Source organism: Vipera ursinii, assembly GCF_947247035.1.
Source record: "Vipera ursinii genome assembly, chromosome: 4".
NCBI lineage: Eukaryota > Metazoa > Chordata > Lepidosauria > Squamata > Viperidae > Vipera > Vipera ursinii.
Genome location: NC_139514.1, coordinates 99,066,645 through 99,088,154, shown reverse-complemented (window position 1 = coordinate 99,088,154; position 21,510 = coordinate 99,066,645). Strand labels below are relative to the sequence as shown.

General features: G+C 38.1%; 1 protein-coding gene across 1 annotated transcript in view; it reads left to right on the top strand.

The window, feature by feature from the left end:
• Positions 1–21,510, top strand: part of GPC6 (glypican 6) — a gene marked incomplete at its 3' end in the record, with an annotated part of 881,925 nt that overhangs the window by 837,603 nt on the left and 22,812 nt on the right. Inside the window, exon 7 of the mRNA XM_083361302.1 lies at positions 969–998. Within this exon, the coding sequence (XP_083217428.1) occupies positions 969–998 (30 nt within the window). The remainder of the gene's footprint in view (positions 1–968; positions 999–21,510) is intronic.

Genomic DNA, 21,510 nt, shown 5'->3' with positions numbered 1-21,510 from the left:
TATGGGAAGGAAAATATTCACAGAAATTTTTGATGTCTATTTATGGTTGAAAAGTCTTGGAAAAATCCAGTAGGATCATCAGACCTACTGTATTAAACAAAGCAGCAGCAATGAATGGCAAAGGTATGATTAGTAATGCTTGCAATTATAGTGTGATCAAGAGGCTTTGCAGTCAATAGTTCTTGAAATTAAATAGAGAAAAAAGAAAAACATGCACTTAAAATATTTTTAAAGAGTTTAGAGCAGACATGTCAAACTCGCGACGTCATGTGATGTTGCACAACGTATTGGGACGGTTTTGCCATTGCTGGCAATGGGGTGGGCACGGCTTCTGCGTGACGCGTCCAGCCCATGGGCCGGCAGTTTGACACCCCTGGTTTAGAGTGATACAGAATACATTGGATATGTGTATATTGTCAGTCGCACTGTGCATAATTAAATAGACTCCTTTCACAGTACAGATAGTCCTCGACTTACAATCACAATTGAGTCCAACATTTATGTTGCTAAATGAGACATTGGTTAAGTGAATTTTGTCCCATTTTATGACCTTTCCTGTCCCAGCTGTTAAGTGAATCATTGCATTTGTCAAGTTAGCAACACAATTGTTAAGTGAATCCGGCATGCCCATTGACTTTGCTTGTCAGAAGGTCACCAAAGGGGATCAATCACCGGACCCCGGGACAGTGCAGCCATCATAAATATGAGTCAGTTGACAAGTGTCTGAACTTTGGTCACATGACCATGAGGATGCTGCAATGGGTCGTAAGTGTAAAAAATTGTCATAATTCATTTTTTTCAGTGCCGTTGTAACTTTGAATAGTCACTAAATGAACTGTTGCAAATCGAGGATTAGCTGTGGTTTGCTGATACTGATACATTATCCTCTTTGCGGTTCTCTGCTTCCTTTAACCTAACACTTTGTCTTGATTTTTCCTCTCTTTTTTCTTTTCTCTCATGCTTCCTAGAGGACTATCTGGAGGACAATGCAACATGGTGTAAGCTCTGGTATTCTTATTCTTGATTTTCATAGCCATTAACATATTGCTGATTTTGCTGACAAACGACGTCTAATATTATCTACATAGCAATCTTTTGTTCTCCTTGCAAAATAATCTGATTTATAGATGGCTTTTGCAAACTAATACTTAGACTGAGCCATTCACATTCTTATTACTGTCTCTTTTTAGATATGCTGAGAATTGGTCATATAATTATTACGGTTGGAACTGGCATTTTTATCCACTTATCAAGTCCTTCCCAAGGACTTGGGATAGGCAGCTGTTGTTGTTTGAAAGGCATCATCTCAGGATACCTTTTATGATGATGATTATTACGTACACAACATGTGAAATCACAGGTACCAGTTTTTTAGCTAGTGTTGGCTTTCATACGCATCAAGTTCTTCCCAAGAACCTGGGGGGAGGGGCGTAATGTATCAGTGAAGTATATATGGATCCAAGCGGTACAGCCTTTTGCAATTGACAGATTTATTATCGATGTACAGATTTTCTAAGGGCAGTCCAAGATTTTTTGATATGGCACCCAGTATGCCAATAATCACTGGCACCAGCACAGCTGGTTTACGGTATAATCTTTCAACTTCAACTTGGGAATCCCACAATATTTAATTATTTACCATTTTTATTATTATTATTTCCAAGTCAGAATACTATACTTGTTAAGCTGTTGGAGAAAGATCTTGATTCCAGTCCTGTCCCACTGGCTATGGAATCTCCCTTGAGAATACTGACTTCTTTCTCAATCTGACTTACGTCACACAGATGGTCAGTTGATCAATCAAGGGAGATGTCTTATTGATGGGAGACAAATCTTTGCATCTTGTTAAAAGGAGCAAGTAAGGGAGTGAGGTCATAAGAAGGTGCATGTGGCAGCCTCTTTGGTGGGTAAATTCTTTCAGGAACTTTTTATTATTATTATTATTCATTATTAAATTCAATGATTAATTTCTCACATTATCACCAAAGCTGAGGCACAGAATATTAGGGCACTCCCAAAACATAGCTTGATGATTTAGGCAAAAAGAAAAGAAGAAAGATGAAACAATACTTGCATTATTTTTAAGGTTTCCTGGAAGTATTTGATTGGTCTCTGTCAAAAACAGGACTTTCTATTTCATCTCTTTTGTACTCTTTCTTTATTTCCGATTTTAGTTTGTGTCATCTGTTAGTATCGTAAAATTTTTCAATAGTGAGTGTTTTTAAAAAGAAAGAAAGAAAGAGAGAAAGAAAGAAAGAGAGAGAGAGAGAGAAAGAAGAAAGAAAGAAAGAAAGAAAGAAAGAAAGAAAGAAAGAAAGAAAGAAAGAAAGAAAGAAAGAAAGAAAGAAAGAAGGAAGGAAGATCTTGGAATTAGGCAGAATTTGTTGGGTCCAGTAGGATGTTTAGGAGTAAAAAAAACCATTTCTTTTTCATACCTGGTCCTAGGAATGTGTGATTATAACTTGAGGTTCTTCAACTCAAAACAAATTCCCATTGTTGAATTTTAAATATTTTTTCTACCAGATACTAGCTGGGGATCTTGATATTCTAGATTTAAAAAGGCAGAATAGGATGAATATATGCTTTCTCCAGCTGCAAAGTCATTTCTATCATGAAGTAGCTATGGCATATTATTTTAAAGTGAGCATTGGCATAATTCTAGAATAGCTTTTCTGGCAACTCCCCATTTGCTTTCTGTATGAGGAAGTAAAATCAAAGAGAGGGATACTAAGCCTATGAAGATCCAAAGAGTGGCAAGATTGAGAAATTGCTTTACCCTGTGACTTAACTGTCCACTCGAGGTTTTCTCCAACATATCGTTTTTGCATTTTGGAGAATGATGAAAAATATGTTTATGTATTTTTGTGTGTTTCCTATATATGAAAAGCTATTTCCCATTACTTTATCTAAGCCACTTTTTCCTGGATACTGCTTCCCCTGTATTATCAAGGGTATTCAAATTTCTTCCTTCTGTAGCTTGATCCAGGCCCAGGAAAATATAACATGTCATCTGGCTAGATTTATATAGCCAGATGACTTTCATTAGCAGAACAACAGAGGAACGGATGGTTCTTAATTTTTAAGCCTGATTTAATTGAAGTCAGAATCCAGAATTTCTTTTCCAATTATTAGATTTAAATTTGATTTCTCTTCTCTCTTTTTCTTTCTCTTACCCTCATTGTGGAGTTTTTATTTTATTTATTTGTTGAAATGACTCTTGGGAATTCTTAGAGAAATGGCTCTACATTTTATAGCAGGAATTCCTCTAAAGGCAATCCTCTCTTTGAAGAGATGTCCTGATCAAACTGCATTAAAATAAAAGGGAGAAAGGCCCTCTAAACTGTTCCATCCATGTAGAATCTTGTTGTTTACTTTCCAATATAGCAATTATTTCTCAGTTTGCAGCTACAAATCCAAGGCTGCAAACATAACCTTTTGGCTACTTTCATGAGACTTTTTCTGCAAAGCCATTTTCAGCTTTTTGATTTTAAGAAATGCAGTCCTGTGAGGAGATAGAACAGAAAATGCATTGCTGTGGATTTTGCCTTTGACAAGGCATAGTTTATCGCAAATGAAAAGCTAGCTCTGAAGCTAAACATATATCCTCAAATATCCTTCTAGTTTCCTTGTAATGGACACTTAGACTCTTTGTGGACATCTAAATTATGAATGGGCATGTGCCATAAATAATACAAAATAAATTTAGGAAGGAAGGAAGGAAGGAAGGAAGGAAGGAAGGAAGGAAGGAAGGAAGGAAGGAAGGAAGGAAGGAAGGAAGGAAGGAAGGAAGGAAGGAAGGAAGGAAGGAAAAACAGAACAGAATCACAGAATTGGCAGGGACCTTGGAAGTCTTCTAGTTCAACCCCCTGCTCAAGCAGGAGACCCTATAACAGGGGTCTTCAAACTTGGCCCTTTGGTGACTTGTGGACTTCAACTCCCAGAATTCCTCAGCCAGGCACGCTGGCTGAGGAATTCTGGGAGTTGAAGTCCACAAGTCACCAAAGGGCCAAGTTTGAAGACCCCTGCCCTATAACATTCTGGACAAATGGCTGTCCAATCTCTTCTTAAAAACATCCAGTGATGGAGCACCGAGAACTTCTGAAGACAAGCTGTTCTACCTGTTAATTGTTCTCACAATCAGGAAATTTCTCCTTAGTTCTGGGAGTTCATAGTTCTCCCTTTGGTCCCTCCTGTAGCTAATGTAGAAGTAGATCTTAAATGTAAACGTGGATGCCCTCTAGTCTAGATATAGTTTGTAATCCACACTTATATTTAAAAAATAACAGAGGAATAAAAGCTGAAAAGGAAAATAAAATCTCAGCTGAAAAGAAAAAATAGTATCTCAGCTGAGAGTAAAAAATGAAATATCAGTTTGTAATTAGTGTAAAAGATTATAGAAAAATAGTAGTTTGTAATAATGTTAAATATTATTATTCAGTCTTTATAGTTTGTAAACCCACAGAAGAAAGTAGAGTGATAACTGCAGATGAATAGAATTCACAGTGTCTTATTGCAGTTTAGGGCACAGTTTTACAATTCTGTTAAATTAACATACAATCTTCAAAAATTTCCTTTGTGGTTAATGTAAACAGACTTGCTTTGTAACAACCAGAGAGTCTAGATTAGAATATAAGCAAAGTCTGGTAGTATAAAGAAAGCCTTGAATAAAAGATCATTCAGTTTTCTCAGGACATACAGTGCATTCAGCAAGTATTCAGACCCCCTTCACTTTTGTCAATTTTGTTATGCTACAGCCTAATTCTACAGTTGCTGAAATTCGCTTTTTTTCTCAGTAATCTACGCTCAGTACCCCCACTGTGACAAAGTGAAAACAGAGTTTTTAGAAATGTCTGTAAATTTATTTAAAAGAAAAAATTGAAATATAGTTTTAGAATAATAGAATAAAAACTTTATTGTCACTTTGAAGGTACGCTAGTCAGCATACATTAAAATGAAATTTTGTCGCATTCAGCTCTCAAAGGGTCACCACCTGCGATATACACTACATAAATATGACAAAAATAAATAAATAAATACAGAATTATGCATATACCCACATATATGACAGAGAAACAGTCTAGTTTGGGTTATGTATACATTGGCATAAGTATTCAGACCCTTCACTCAGTACTTTGTTGAAGCACCTTTGGCAGCAATTACAGCCTCGAGTGTTTTTTGCTAGGACGCAACAAACTTTGCACACCTGGATTGGGGGATTTTCTGCCATTCTTCCTTGCAAATCCTCTCAAGCTCAGTCAGGTTGGATGGCGACCATTGGTGGACAACCATTTTCAAGTCCCTCCAAAGATGTTCAATAGGGTTCAAGTCAGGGATCTGGCTAGGCCACTCTAGGACATTCACAGAGTTGTCCCTAAGCCACTCCTGTGTTGTCTTGGCTGTGTACTTAGGATTGTTGTCATGTTGGAAAGTGAACTTTGACGCATCCTGAAGTCCTAAGCATTGTGGAACAGGTTTTCATTGAGGATATCCCTGTACGTTGCCCCATTCAGCCTTCCCTCAACCCTGATCAGTCTTCCTAGTGCCTGCTGCTGAAAAACACCCCCACAGCATGATGCGGCCACCACCATGCTTTATTGTTGGGATGATATTGGGCAGATAATGAGCAGTGCCTACTTTTCTCCAGACATAACGTTTAGAATTGAGGCCAAACAGTTCAATCTTGGTTTCATCAAACCAGAGAATCTTGTTCCTCACAGTCTGAGAGTCCTTCAGTGCTTTTTTGCAAACTCCAAGCAGGCTTTCATGTGTTTTTCACTGAGGAGAGGCTTTCCATCTAGCCACTCTGCCATAAAGCCCAGATCGGTGAAAGGCTGCAGTGATGGTTGTCCTTTCAAAACTCTCAGCCTTTGCAAACATGCGTCTCAAAGTATGGCATGGAAGATAAGTTGTCTCTATGCTATTATGGCAACAACCAGAAAACCCTGGGGCCTGGTCCCTGACATGATTAGCTAACTAGGAGTGTCTGCAAAGTCCAGGAAAACTGACAAATTATATTCATCCTGTTCTTCTTTTGACATAAATATTCCTCCAACGTAACAGATTCCTCAGATCCAAGTCTGAAAGCAGACAGAAATGTGCCAGAAAATCAATGTCTTTTAAACTTTACCTTCTACAAAGCTTGTATTCAGCAATCACTATCCTTTTCATGAAAACCAGAGATATCAAAAAGTAGCATGATTTAATGTGTAAGGGAAATTGTGTGTTCATGAAAGATAATTGTGGCCAAGATTTGTGGTCCAGCTTGCAACCAGTATTGTAGAGTTTGTGATTCTCTTTTTTTTGAGAGAGAGCTCTGGAATCTACTGAATCTATTTTAAAACATATTGGGAGTTCTGGATAGCCTATAACATTTATTTATTTATTTATTTATTATTTTTATTTGAATTTATTAGCATGGATAGTTACTCAGACATGAGCCCTATTGAAACCAATGCATGAGCAAAGGTAGAATTGCATTTTTCAGTAGTGGAATTGAAAATGAACTGAATTGAATTGAAAACCCCCAGATGCAGAAGGTCAGAGTTGTGGGTGCTCCATCATGAAAGGTCTTCAAGAAAAGATTGGACAATCATTTTTTCAGGATGTAATAATAGTTGGGCAGGGGGGTTGGACTAGAAGACCTTCAAAGTCTCTTCCAACACTACGATTCTAAGAGAAAATGACAATTCCTCATAAATAAAACATTCAGAAGGGCTAGGTAATTTTTTTATATGTAGATGACTACACGGAGACGTCCTCGGACAAGCGCTGGCTCTTCGGCTTTGAAATGGAGATGAGCACCGGCCCCTAGAGTCAGAAATGACTAGCACGCATGTGCGGGGGAACCTTTACCTTTATCACAGATTAGCATATTTGGCAACAATTCATCAAAGCTACTAACTTCAGAAAAATCATTAAATATTTAGCTATATGATACAATTAACATTGGGTGGTTTATAATCAAGTAGGTTTCTTCCAGGCCTAGACTGCTCCTTTTTTCACTATACTTGGTTTTAGTAACATACTTCTATTAAAATAGGCTGGAATAGGTGTGTTATTAAAAAAATTCTTTTCCTTTTTGATTAAAAGCCCTTGGCTATATGTTTTGATGATGCCGTATAGGCCAAATTGCCATTTTTATGTCCCACAGGCTTGATTGAGAGTTAATCATCTCAGGCATTGAAATTATGGGGTACCTTTAAAAAACTGTTTTGGTGGGACCATTTAATCATTACATCCAATTTCTTGTTTACTGCAGGAAACCAAATAAACTATCTTAGACACAATGCTTGAGTATATCCAATAAAGAGGTGATTAACATCCTCCAAGGCAATTGCTTTTACATTAAGGTTTTTCTCCCCCCTAAGGTTCAGAGGTCTACAGGATATGATTTAAAAAATCAAGATGGCAACTGCACTCGCCATTTAGCTAACAATAACCTATAGACAGAAATTGATTTTATGCAACTTAAATCTGTTATTCCATGGAGCAAGAAAGCAGAATTCCTTTTAGGTACTTCAAGAGTGCTATCAAATCTCTCCACAACACTTTTTGACAGGACTAAGCATCTCCATCTTCTCCAATCTTCCCTCAGAAAAAATATTTTCTCTCCCTTTGATGATCTTTCTTGCTCTTTTAAGAATCTGATGTTACAATTTCTCTGATTTCTCCTCAAAATGTGGCACCCAAACTGGAACAAACAATTAAGGGAGTATCTGACAAAGCCAGAATAACCGATGACTTCCTGTAGTTGGGACATTATATATTTGCCTCTACTGCAGTCACCTCACATTGCCAGACCATGTTCAGTTTGAAATCCTCCACTATTCTAAGATCTTTTTCACAAGTTCTATTACAAAGGCAAACACCCCACTCTATATGGAATTTCTGTAGAGGAATAATTCCTGTCGCTGTGCATTTGATTTGATTTTTGTTCCTTCAATGAATAATTTTGCATTTGTCTCTGTTAAATACAATTCTGTTGATTCAAATGTATTTCTGTAAGCTATCAAGATGGTGTTGAAGCTATCCCCCTAAAGTTTCTATCCAGGAACTTGATAAACATCCACATCATTCATGAAAATACGGAACTCATCCTTCTGACACCTTGTTGGAAAGCCATTTCCAATTTAATGGAAAACCATGATTAGCATTCTTTTGAGTATGGTTTTCAAGTCGGCTCTTTTCACCCATAATTGTCATGTCGTATAGCCAAAGTTTATAACTTGATAGTGAAATGCTTTTCTGAAAGTAAGGCATGTTATATCTCCTTCATTCCCATGATCAGTGAGGGAAGATACCCAATAAAACAATGAGATAGGCATAGTCTGGTAAAATGTAATTTTGACAACTGATAATTGCACATCATGGAAATCTTACTTGCTCTATAATTGTGACAGTATGTAGGAAAGACCTGGGGAGATGGAGCCAAAAGATACTGCCAAGGTGGTCAAATAAGAAACAGCATAACCCACAGCTGGATATTGGTTGGGCAAGAGGCTCAGAAAAGACGCTTCCTAGTTTCATGGGATGTAAAGGAGATCTTGGGAGAGATATACTTTCATACTTGCAAGGTTCTGTCAAAGTAGCTTTACAGTAAAGTAGAATTAGCATATAATTCTTATCTGGTTTACCCCATGAGACCAACAACAATTTTGTCAGATATCAGTGGCTGATCCAAATGATCAGTGTGTCCCAGGGTGAGTATCAGACACTGGCCATTACTCCAGGGCACAAATGCACAAGCTCTTGATCTATCCACACCCAGGTCCTAGGAAGGCAACTTCTATCCATGTTTTTCTCCAATATTTTTTTTTATTTTTAATTCCATTTATATCCCGCCCTTCTCCGAAGACTCAGGGCGGCTTACAAGCTTAGCAGTAGCCTTCATTCTATGTATATGCCTGCTTATTAGGGCTTTCACACACACCCCAAGCGGCATTATTACAAAGTCAGCTTAATTGCCCCCAACCATCTGGGTCCTTTTTAAAAGCATAGTTTTTGTCTAGTTCAAGTATTGTTGCTTTATATCTTCTGTATTTCATTTCATTGCAGGCAAAAGCTTCCACTCCATTTTGCTACTATGAACCATTTACAGTGGAAAAACAAGTCCCTCTGGTCACATCACTGACCAGCCACAGCAATGTTATTTTTTTCCCCACAGCATGTTGGAGAAAAAAACCTTTACTTTTAAAAGAATTTTTTTTAAAAAAAACACCAATTCTACAAAAAGATTAGCAGTTGTTAGGCCATCGATTGCATTTTACCTATGGCCATTGTGGCACAGAAATTCCTAGGCCTTAGGAGTATATTGGCATATATAAAATGAGCAGAAACACAGGCAGATAAAAGATAATGAAGACAATATATGTCCTGCTGTCATTTAAATGTCATTCTGCTTTCAACCATATATTTGCAGCAATGAGACATGTTGATGTTTCATATTGTAAGCACTGCTCCTTTTATGACTTGCATGTCATGTTTGCTTAGTCAAACCAATTTTTCTGCTCCACTCAGTTTTGTATGTCAGCCTACTCTGAGAAAAAATCAAATTTCCCTGCCTCTCCTTCATACATCATCATTTAGAGTTGCCAAGAATCCTTGTTCAGGAACCTACGCTTGTTGGGGCTACAATGTTCATTTATTACTGTGATGAGCATGAAAGTGTGAAGGAGAAATGACTAAGTTTTTTTTTCCCTTCCACTTTGTGGGAGAGGAGGAGAAATAAGCAAAGGAAGAACTGTTCTACATAATCTTATTTTGAGGAATAAGCGTTGTTGATAGAAGTAAATTCTTATATCGAGATGATCTGTGAATTGTGATGAAGATTATTTTGCATTAATGAAGAATAGCTGTTGAAAAGAAGCATTTTGAGTTTTTAAAAATAGTATTGATACCAGCCAACTTGGGACACAATAGTATCATCCCTATTGATTAAATATAATCCTTCCTATTCTCTAAGCAGAGATTTTTTTCTCCTTACCAATTTTCCTGTTAAATTGCCTCTTCTCCTTGTCTTGTCTCCATCTAGTTTTAACCTTCCAAAGGTGCTTTTTCATGAAGCAACTGACCATTTTTTTTTCAAGACATTTGGCTTCTCATCCAAGAAGCTTCTTCAGCTCTGACTAGATGGTGAGGAATGGAAGGACTTATACTCCTTGCAGACAGCTGGTCATTTATATTCTTTTAGAGCAGGAGTCTTCAAACTTGGCCGTTTTATGACTTGTGGCCTTCAACTCCCAGAATTCCTCAGCTAGTGTGCCTGGCTGAGGAATTCTGGGAGTTGAAGTCCATGAGTCATAAAAGGGCCGAGTTTGAAGACCCCTGTTTTAGAGAGTCGCTGATGCCCCTGGAGGCTTATCTGTGTCGACAGGGTCAACTGAGTACAGCAAATGGGTGTGGAGCCTTCTTGGAACTGCTGAAAGGACCGTGTTATAGACGGAAGACATATGTAGTTTCCCTTCCCCTCTGTTGAGAGAGGCCTGTTCAGTTTTGACATACCGTACATCTTTGGGACAACCATGACCTGGATGACTGAGCATCTCCATAGACATTTAGTTTTACCTCTTTTCCTTTCTTTTCCAGTGCACTTACGCTTTCCTTGTAGCTAATCTCCATTTGGGGGGGGGGGTTGCTTTGGTTTTTGCATTGTTGCTGCAGGAAGGATAAAAGGTCTCTGTATACTTAATACATACAGGTGGAGGCTCGACTCATTTTATAAAGGGACTGCCTTATATTGCCAGCAATTATTTTTAATCATTTATTATAAAACTTTTTGCGCTGGTCTGAGAGTGGCTTCTGGTAGAACAGAACAGAAACTTCATTTCAATCATTGACCAATAAAAATGCATTCTATAAAAAACAAAGCAAGGTTATCCCCTAACACAGAATGTATGTATTTTTATTGGTCAATGACTGAAATGAAGTTTCTGTTCTGTTTTGATCTGGTGCTATTTAGAATCATAAACCACTGATGCTGGTCTATTACATGCCTAAACAGCCAATGGTTAATGGAAGATTACATTGCATAGAGCTAGAGAATGGGGGACTCTCATCCATCTTCCTCGTGGACTGTCCTCACGACTGAAACTAAAATTTTCCTTCCAAAAAGCCTCTACTATACTCAGATAGGGGATATGTTGGGGTTTTAATGGGGATTTTTATATTGTTATCGATTGTTTTAGCTGGGCTACTATTTAATTCTTTTTAATTTTTGTATCCTGTATTTTTATATGTGCCCTGTTCACCGCCCTGAGTCCTTCGGGAGAAGGGCGGTATACAAATATAATAAAACTAAACTAAAACTAAACATAGGAGACTGTTAATATGCTAGGAATATATTGAAACACATTGTGAACATAGATATTTCCCTTATATCACAACTTCTAAGATTTTAACAACATGTGGCTTGTACATGAAAATTATTCAGTTTGTTCTTATAATTTTCTAGGAAAATAAAGAATTCAGACGCAGGAATATAAATTTAGGGTGACACATTTGGTTTGCCTGGAGATATTTTTTTAACAGTGCTAAGAATGAATCCTTTTATGAAGGATTACTTTTAGCACAGAGGTACTGCTGCTTCATCCTCATTTTCAGCACAGGACAGCACACAGGTTAGCAGTAGCCACAATATAGTGTCCTCGTGCAGTATTATATTACATTGATTTTTGCAGTTATGGAGCATCGCACAAGAGCAGTTCATAAAAAGAAAGCACTGTTTGAAAAATTAGGTATCAAATCTACCCCTGTTTTCAGTCAAGGCACTGCTAGCTCAATAAAGCAGCCAAAGAACTGTCCAGGCTGCTAGCTTTTCAAAAATTGGAAGTATTTCTTCTCCCAAGAGAGAAAAAAAACCCTGTCATTGGGAAGAGCTACAAAGTTGGTCCGAAAAATCAAGAATGAAACCAGAATATGGCAAACAAAGCTCCAATCTTTCCTTTGCAGATATGATGGGTATTTAAAAAACAAGCATCACCAGAAAACTACCTTGTCTTTTTTTATCACATCCCATCGACAGCATTTTCTAATATTTATTAAAATGCTTTTCATTGATTTAATGAAACAGGATGAAAAAATATAGGGAGACACTGGTATATTCCTTGCATCTTTTGCCTTAAAAGTTAACTTTATTATGTTCATCTAGGCCAGACATGTCAAACTCGCGATGTCACGTGATGTCGTGGGACATATCGGGACTGTTTTGACATTGCCGGCAATGGGGTGGGCGTGGCTTCCAGATGATGCATCCGGCCCGCAGGCCGGCACTTTGACACCCCTGATCTAAGCCACGATGTAATACGAAATACAACAGACTTTCTAAAAAAATTCTTTTCTAGCTCTGTGGAGGCAGTATCACTTGGTATCAAAAGTAAAAAAAAAACTTTCTCTCTGGCTTGGTTTGCAATCTATCATTTCTGCAGATTTTGAATTTATTGGATTCCCTGCTGCTGGCTCAGCATTTATTTTTATTCTTTAAAAAGTGGCTGAAGAGCCTACTGTTTAGGCTGAGTAGAGCAAGGAGGTCACAGTGGCCCTTCTCTTGGCCTAGAAAATTAATCCTGACAGATGAGATCTGGCCTTTGTTTTTTGAACAGGATTCAATCGATGAATATGTTTGCTATGAGAGTTATTAAGGCTGAACTAGCAAAATTGCAGAAGTCCATCCGGTTTGTTTTTCTGAGCCAGGAAACAGACTTGTATACTAGGGGACCTATTAGCAGCAACAAAGAAAAAAAAATTACTCCGAGCCACAACACTATTCCCACCTCCACTACACACACTACACACACACATTTGGAGGGAGGGAAACAGTTTTCAGAAGTGTTCTGTTTGCGACTGTAACTCTTTCACAAGATTAATTGCTGCAACTCCTTCTAAAAGTTCTAGTTTTAATTCGATAACTGTCTTAGGGGCCAAAGCACAAATCCTGACAAACAATGACTATCAATCAGAATAGGGCTGGAAGGGACCTTGGAGGTGTTCTAGTCCAACCCCCTGCTCAAGCAGGAGACCCTATACCATTTCAGTCAAGTGGCTGTCCAGCCTCTTCATAAAAGCTCCAATGATGAAGGCAAGCTGTTCCACTGGTTAATTGTTCTTACTGTTATGAAGTTTCTCCTTAATTCCAGGTTGTTTCTCTCCTTGATTAGTTTCCATCCATTGTTTCTTGTCCTGCCCTCTGGTGCTTTGGAAAATAAGTTGACCTCTTCTTTGTGACAGTCCCTCAGATACTGAAATACTGCTATCAGGTCACCCCTAGTCTTTCTTTCCTCTAGACTAGCCATACCCAATTCCTGCAACCGTTCTCCATATACTTTTGTCCCCAGGCCCTTAATCATCTTAATTGCTCTTCTTTGCACTTTTTCCAAAGTCTCAACATCTTTTTTTGCTATGTGGTGACCAAAACTGGATGCAGTATTCCAGGTGTGGTCTTACTATGGATTTATAATGAGGTACTAATACTTCAGGTGATTTTGATTCTATGCCTCTGTTTATACAACCAAGAATAAACTATCATATCGATGATAGACTATCATAGGCTCATTTGATCCTTGATCAAGAAATTAAAAAGTATGAGGGGTCCTTGGTGCTCTCTGAGCTTGCTTGTTTTCTTGCAGACATTTCTTTACCCAAACTAGGTAACATTATTCTAGTCTCCATGTGCATGCATGTGTGAAAGGCTTGCTCTGAATCTTCAGGTGGACCATGTGCTGGGCCACTACCCTAGGGGAGGGGGAAGAGCTGCATTCCTCTTGTTCTGACCAATAACCAATCCCAAACATGCCTACTTTAAGCACTGTCCAAAGTTAAGATGTGCCAAGTTAGTTACCATATTGATTTTCAAAAGTAGAAAAATTAAAAAAGATGAGAAAAAATGAAAGTTTAAGAAAGAGGAAAAAATAAGGAAGAAAAGATAGAAGTGAAAAAGAAAAGAAAAAGGGAAAAGTAAGAAAAATAGAAAAAAGATTGATTTCTGACTTTCTTTGGTACAAATACATGTATGAATTTAATAAAAAAATACATGTCCCAAGGTTAACATTTGTCTACATTATTTCTCTAATCTTATTTAATTTTAACCATCAAATCCCCAAATCAACATTTTATTTCTTTCAGGTTCTCTCTCTCAAAATATAGTTTCCAAATAGAAATAAAATAGGTTGAAGTTTTTCTTTAATCAAAGCTATCAGTTTCACCATCTCTACTCATTCCATCAGCTTCACCATCCATTCTTCCTTTGTAGGTATTTGTGAGTCCTTCCACCTTGGTGCATATAAAAGTCTTGCTGCTGTTAATCATATATAAAAGCAAAGTTCCCTGAGATGTTTCCATTCGTGTGTCCAATAAACCCCAAAGTCTCAAGATGTGCCGAGTTAAAAATGAGTAGCCACAGGTGCAAGATTTAAAAAACCACTACTAAACTTTATGCACCAAGGCCGAAGTCCTCATTCAAACCAAAGGGGAAAAACTAATCTTACAAAAATGTCTCCATTGGGCTATAAGGTTTCATTCAAAATATTAAGCAGATTAAAGATAGGAGGTGTTCATCAATATTATTAAGCTTTGCTAAGAACCTTTCTCCAGCCCCAACGATCTGAAATTATATTACTAATTCAGTTCCAGTCCGTGAAGCAAAATAATTCTGTTCTTTGAATATCAATATTTCATCATTGGACTTGTGTGGAGATGGTATTATCTGGTCAAATAGATGAAAATCCCATTCTATTAGTCTGGCGTTTCAAAGCATTATCTCAGACATTCAGAACAGCAAATCTTATGTTTTTGAAAAGAGCTGAGGAAGCAGTTTTGGTTTTACAGATGTCTTCCCCAAATTTCAAACCTTATTTAACTAGAATGTAATAGACATTACAGCTACTTCTCATCACCTTTCATCCAATATTAATGATTGCCTATACACATTAACAGCGCAAAAGATGATTGCATCTTTTACAAGGTGGTTCAAAAGTTTAATAGAAAAATGCCTTTTGCAATATCCCTCTTTTCTGTATTTCATGCTGGCATTATTTATGAACCCAATATAATAATTAAAAAAAACAGGTTTTACCAGTGGAACATATTATTTTCGATCTGTACTTTGCAGAGGACAAAAAAGTATTTGAAATGGTTTCTATGGACCACAGAGAACCTTGAAAAGGTCATTCAGAATAATTGACATTCTTTAGAATATTTTATATTCTAAATATTAGAATAATGAAGTCTAAATGATTTACTGGACTAGCAACATACGGTAGTTCTGCCTTAATTTTATAAAGGGGGAAAAGTTTTAGAAATGTAAGTTTATCCAGTCCAAATAATATGAGAAATTTCACATTGATAATGAATGCTAGCTGAGAAATTGTTCCCTGGTAGTTTGGCATAAAACTGGGGTGGTAAATAAGGATGTGGTTCATCCCAGAACCCTTGGAATAGTAATCATAGTAGTAATGGGTTGAAGATCAAAGTAAAATACAGCTTATTCTAGATGCAAATTCTTATCCAACTGGAAATATTTAATATGGATAACAAGGATAAATCAATGACAGCATCCAACATACAAAGAGAGGAAACCTGGAACTCTGCCTAATAAAAATATATGGATGCAATGATCATTTTATATCAAGAGCCATGGGGGCACAGAGGTTGTTAGAATGTAGTATTGCAGGCTAATTCTGCTGACTGCCAGCACTTGGACAGTTCGAGTCTTACTGGTTTAAGGTTGGTAAAATGAGGACCCAGATTGTTGGGGGCAATATGCTGACTCTGTAAAGCACTTAGTGAATGCTGTAAAGCACTGGTATATAAGTCTAAGTGTTACTGCTATTTTGTGAAAGCCTTTATTGCACCTCCCTCTTGTACCTGCTTCAAACTAATGTTTAACCCCCATATACATGACCAGGACATCCAGCCTAATAGTGCTCAGTCCTTAGAAAATAAGTTCAGGCAGAATAAAATGGCAAAGCTGCTGTAGAAACCAGTTGGGAACTCCAGCCAAGCTACATGCTGTTCATTTACTTCTTAGAAGCTTTTTATGGGTTCCTCAAGCTTTCAATGATGCAATCAAGATTGATTCAGTGCCTAGATGTCCATGTATTTTTCCCATAACTGACTCTCTGAAGGTTGTGCCTGTGATTTAGGAGTCAGTCATTTTTTCCCATACCTTTCATTCAATCTCTATCATCAAAGAACTGTGTGCACAGAAGTGGTAGAGGCAAAAAAGATAATGTGTGTTTTCTTTCAAAAATCATCCCTCCCATTGTGAGCAATCAGAATTAATTTAATAGCTGGCCTACATTTCTTCTCCCACCCCATCCCCATTACGGATGCTGAAGGACTGGAAGATATTAGGGCCCCTTGTATTTTCTCAACATGTTCCCTGTGCAAGCTTTACCAAGGCCTCAGGAGAGATGGGAAGCATCAGCCTTACTCTCTCTGATTTGAAATCCTCTCTCTGGTTTTGGGAGACAAATCCCAAATAAACCTTTGGGAAGGAACGCAGCGTTCCTTTCAGGCTGGGAAATCCCTTTTCACTACAGAGTTATCCCAAAACTCTAGATTCAGCCATTCTGGTACAATCTATTCCCATCAGAAGATGGGAATTGGACACACGCACCCACCCATCCTTAAAGCAAATAGCTGCATTTTCTTACCCAAGAGAGTAAAAGAGGCAAAATAAAAGCTGGAGTCCTGGCTGAAGCAGGCCTGACAGAGCTATTTAAAGGATTCCAAACATTAGCTATCACCTCAATGGTCTCTCTTAATGCTGAGAGGGAAGGTGGTGATGGAACAATTTAGTCTGATTTCTGCTTTTTCTCTAAAATAAATGGAGGCAGAGCTCCTTCAACTGAAACACTGCACAGGTGGAAGCTTTTGTCTCCATTTAAGTTCTTCCAGCACATTTCTTTCACTTATTATTTCTCAATGTATGAATAGGTATTAATAAGAAGATTGTGCAGGCACATCAAGACCAATGAAGATACAGTCAGATGCTGACTAAATGATACAATCTCTTTCATTAATTATATGGTGGGTCTTCCATTTCCATTTATGGGGTCCTTTTGCTCTTTCTGTTGTTGAACAATGATCATTTCTCTCTGCAGTATTAAGAATTATTACTGCAACACTGGGTATGCAGAAATATCTGAGACCTACCATTTATCACATTAGCAGTATGCCCCTGTGGAATGCAGTCAAAAGAAATTTAAACATTTAGGTTGCAATCAAGTCCTCAGTTATCTGGGAGAAGGCCTTATACAACTGGTTAGGCTTTAGGCCTGGGTTGTAAGACTTGCCTATGAATGTTTTTGACTATGCCACCATCTTTGTTGCTCTGGATAATTGATGATTCTTGTATTCTTACCAGACAATTATAGAAATGCATTCACTTACTTGATGAAACAAATTTGCACAGAAAAAAATGAACTATTACCATAGATTTATATCCTGCCTTTATTTTATACAACTCATGGCAGCATATAGGATGTTCTGCCTTCTATTTTCCCCATGACAATAGCCCAATGAGATGGGTTGGGCTGAGAGAGCAATTAGCTCAAAGTCACCCAGCCATCTTTCATGTCTAAAAGGGGAAATTAGAACTTATCATCTCCTGGTTATGGTCCAGCACCTTAGGTACTATGGCAACTGTTTCTCAGTTTGTTAGTACAGACAGTCCTCAATTTGCAACCATAATTGAGCCTGGGATTATGGTCATAAATCAATGCAGTTAAGTTAAGTGGGTTACCATACCATTTTGCAGCAGTCATTAAGAGAATCGATTTTATTTTATTTTATTTTATTTTATTTTATTTTATTTTATTTTATTCATTGGGCTTTTTTTGCTTGTAAGAGATGAACAGGTTGAGTTGAAGGGCAGGGTTAAATGCATCATTAGTTTGGAGTCATTGGACATCTACAAGAGACCTAAGTCCAGCTCTCCCCACCCCCCAGTGACTCCAAACTGATGACACATTTAGACCTGCCCTCTAGCTCAGCCTCTGCTCATCTCTTACAAAACTGGAAGTAAACACCGGAAATTGGCAAAAAAAGTGTTGAAAATCATGGTCACATGGGCATGGATACTGCAAATAGCCATAAAGGTGAGCCAGTTGCCAAACTGGCCAAAAATGCAATGATGTGACTGCAAGGGATGTAGCTACTGTAACTTTGAAATCAATTTGTGGGTTGCTTTTGGGCGTCTTGCTAAGCAACCAATCATAAGTCAAGGACTACTTGTAACTTCCATCAATCACCATGCTAATAACTGGGTAGCAAGATGGGAGAAACTAGGTGAATAGATCCAGAACTCTTGTTCCATAAATGAATGTTCTTTTTTATTATTGTCATTTCTAAAAAAAAAAAGTACCTTAGAAATATCCTTTCCACTTTGTGGTTTGTTCATATACTTTTATTAAACCATAAAGTGCAGTGCTAAGATCATTGTGCCGAAGGAAGTAAATGACTTCTCTGTTGCACTGCCAAAACTAGGTCAGGTTCCTTTTCCTATAATCTATGCCCAAATTTATAGAGTGGAGTAAGGGACTATCCAATTTTTTTCTAAACAAGACTTATCATTTTCAATGTTATTGGTACAAAAGTCAATGGAATAATGTCACATACATGGGTCAAGTCCAATTTTCTTGATTCTTTTTCCCCTTCTCGAAATTTCTTGGCACGTTCCTGTTTCCAAGTGCTGTAAACTTATCCAAAGGAAATCAGATTGGTGCCAAATTTTAGTGATATGGTTCTGGGGATCTTCTGAAAAACGAGTAAAAGAGGTTTAGGGTCACAGGCAACTCCTTGGTCACCAGCCACATATTACTGAGTTGAGAAGGAGAACCATGACTAAAATTGGAAGGACTTGGGAAGGTTATAAATTTCACTAATGAACGGTTTATCTTTTTTTTCCCCTTGGTTGAATGTGAATCATGGCATTTAGTCCCTCTACCCATTTTGAGAAATCATTCCTACCCTCGCCAATGGTTGCTAAGCTGTAGAAGCCTGTCGAACTCACTGCATATATTATCTCTGCCAGAATATCTGATGGGAAAAGGGAAAGACCTGGTTCAGATATAGGCCTACAATTAGCACAACTTCTTGTGCCAGAATGATCAAAGCACATCCTCTCAGTTACTGCTTTTATGTACGGGGGGGGGGGGGGAAACCCTTGCATTTCCTACTAGAAACATCTCCAGTGTTCTCACCACATCTGGCAGTGGCACTTATTGATTTACAAGGGAGGAAAGCCTGGTTCCTGGTCAATTTGGATAATGAGATTTTTAGGTTTTCGTGCATTTCAGATACACTTGGACGTGATTGCCTACGGTTGTCTTTTCCTCCCAGAATTTTCTCACATTCCCAGAGGAGAGGAGAATTAACAAGCCAGCTACACAATGAATGTGTTCCTTTTTCACAGGGTCCCCTGACTCAGGTGCAGCTGTTTTGCTGCATTGGTGGTATTTGGAAGTCAGGCAGGGAGTGTTCATCGTGACACAGGTTAAAAAGGTGTGGGGCTTTGATTACATGGTTGTGACTGCCATCCTGACATTTCCTTCCTTAACCTGATATCATTGCATTTGCTTCTGCCCACTTTCCCCACCTCTATGCTCAAAGAGAGCGAGTCCATTGCGTAATAGACCTACACAGATGTAGATCTGTTCTGAAGGGAAACAAAGTCTTCTGGTATGTTGTGTCCAAGTGCCTGAACTGTATTTATAAAGCATTTATAAAGATAAAAGTGTTCACAGTTACAAAAGAAGGGATTGAAATAGAAGAAAGTAGATTGGATATTAGGAAGGAATTCTTAATAGTAAAAGAGTTATTCAACAGCATATGAAGAGGGTGATGGACTCCCTCTCATTGGAGGTTATTTGAGCATAGTTCGATGGCCATCTGTCAGAGGTCTGTAAATCTGTAGGTTTCTTCACTGGAAGGAGTTGGATTAGATGCTGGCTCAGGAATTCTGGGAGTTGAAGTCCACGAGTCATAAAAGAGCCAAGGTTGCCTACCCCTGGACTAGATGATCTTTAAGATCTCCTCCTATCTTCACATCCTATGATATCATCTTGCTTGGCTTCCTCCTTCCAGATCCATTTAAAGACCCTCGTTGTGTCTTTAGTAGTACTAGTACAACCAAAGGTTTAAAAGTGCCATTCTGTATTTATGAAGACCCAGCCCCCAATTCCCTGAATGATTTGAAAAGTTTTGACTTGGTTGTTCAGTACAGGGTTTGGTTGTTAAATGTTCTCTCTAGGAAGCCTTCGGCACTGATGGACAAATAATCTATAAGCTGCTGTGACAAGTCTGACAGCACATGTCTTAGGCAAAGATTCATTACAGGTATTCACAGGCTAAAGTGCCTTTTTGGTGACTAAAAATATTATAGGATGTGAATTATAGTTGAACATAGTTAATCACTTGGATGTCTATATCAGTTATTATCTAGTTCAGTGGTGTCAAACTGCCAGCCTGCAGGCCAGATGCATCATAGTGAAACCGCGCCCACCCCATTGCCAGCAATGGAAAAAAAGTCACGGCACATCGCGACATGTCACGTGATGTTGCCAGTTTGACACCCCTGATCTGTTTTTTTAAGGACCTGGGCCTTCCTATTGTTTGTGCCACATTTTAGACTGTTTTGGAATTATGTATTTATTAGATGTATTTATTAGACTCCAGAAGATGGTAGAGGACAGGAAGGACTGGAGGAACATTGTCCATAGGGTCGCGATGGGTCGGACACGACTTCGCAACTAACAACAACATTTATTAGATTATATTCTGTTTTTATTTGTATAATTGAAAATGGGGTTCCCTACTCCTACTTTGACCAGCCTAAAGCCACCTACAATAGTCGACCTCTCGGCCTAAAGGAAGACTAGAAGTCATGGTCGCCCAGTTACTACCCAGCCCTTTAATTTTCAATGGGTGGCTGGACTAGAAGATCACTGGACTTTAACCTTTAGATCCTTTTTCTTACTTAATTTATGATACCACTCAGGTTTTGATTATGGAACTATCAGATGAGTGAGCCTGAAGGTTCTCTTCAGGGAAATGTTGATGTTCTGACAAGAGAGGTTTAGATAAAGAGTTTGAGTCTAAATCTAAAGAGAACTACTAACACAAGCATGGCAACCATTCCCTGATGGAAGTTCGTACTTCCTTTTAGAGGGAGGGAGGGAAGGGAGGGTTTTAAAGCCATAGAGAAGGTAGTAATGACCAATCAAGATTACTGGATAAGAGCAAGACTGACATTTTTTGCCCTGTTACATGGTTCTACAGAGGCTATTATAGAATAGGCAGGAGTTTAATCCAGCTATTTAGTTCTTAATTTCATTAAACAAAACACACAATAACCTTTAGAAGAGAAATCTATCTTGGCGAGTGAGCTTCCAGGACTGCAGAAAGCCATTAGAGACACTTGCATTCCAGAAGTTGTCTTTTCAAGTCTTAGATATACCAGTGAATGGCTTTGTGCAGCTGATCCAACTTTTTATCTAGAATGGAGTTTGCCAATGT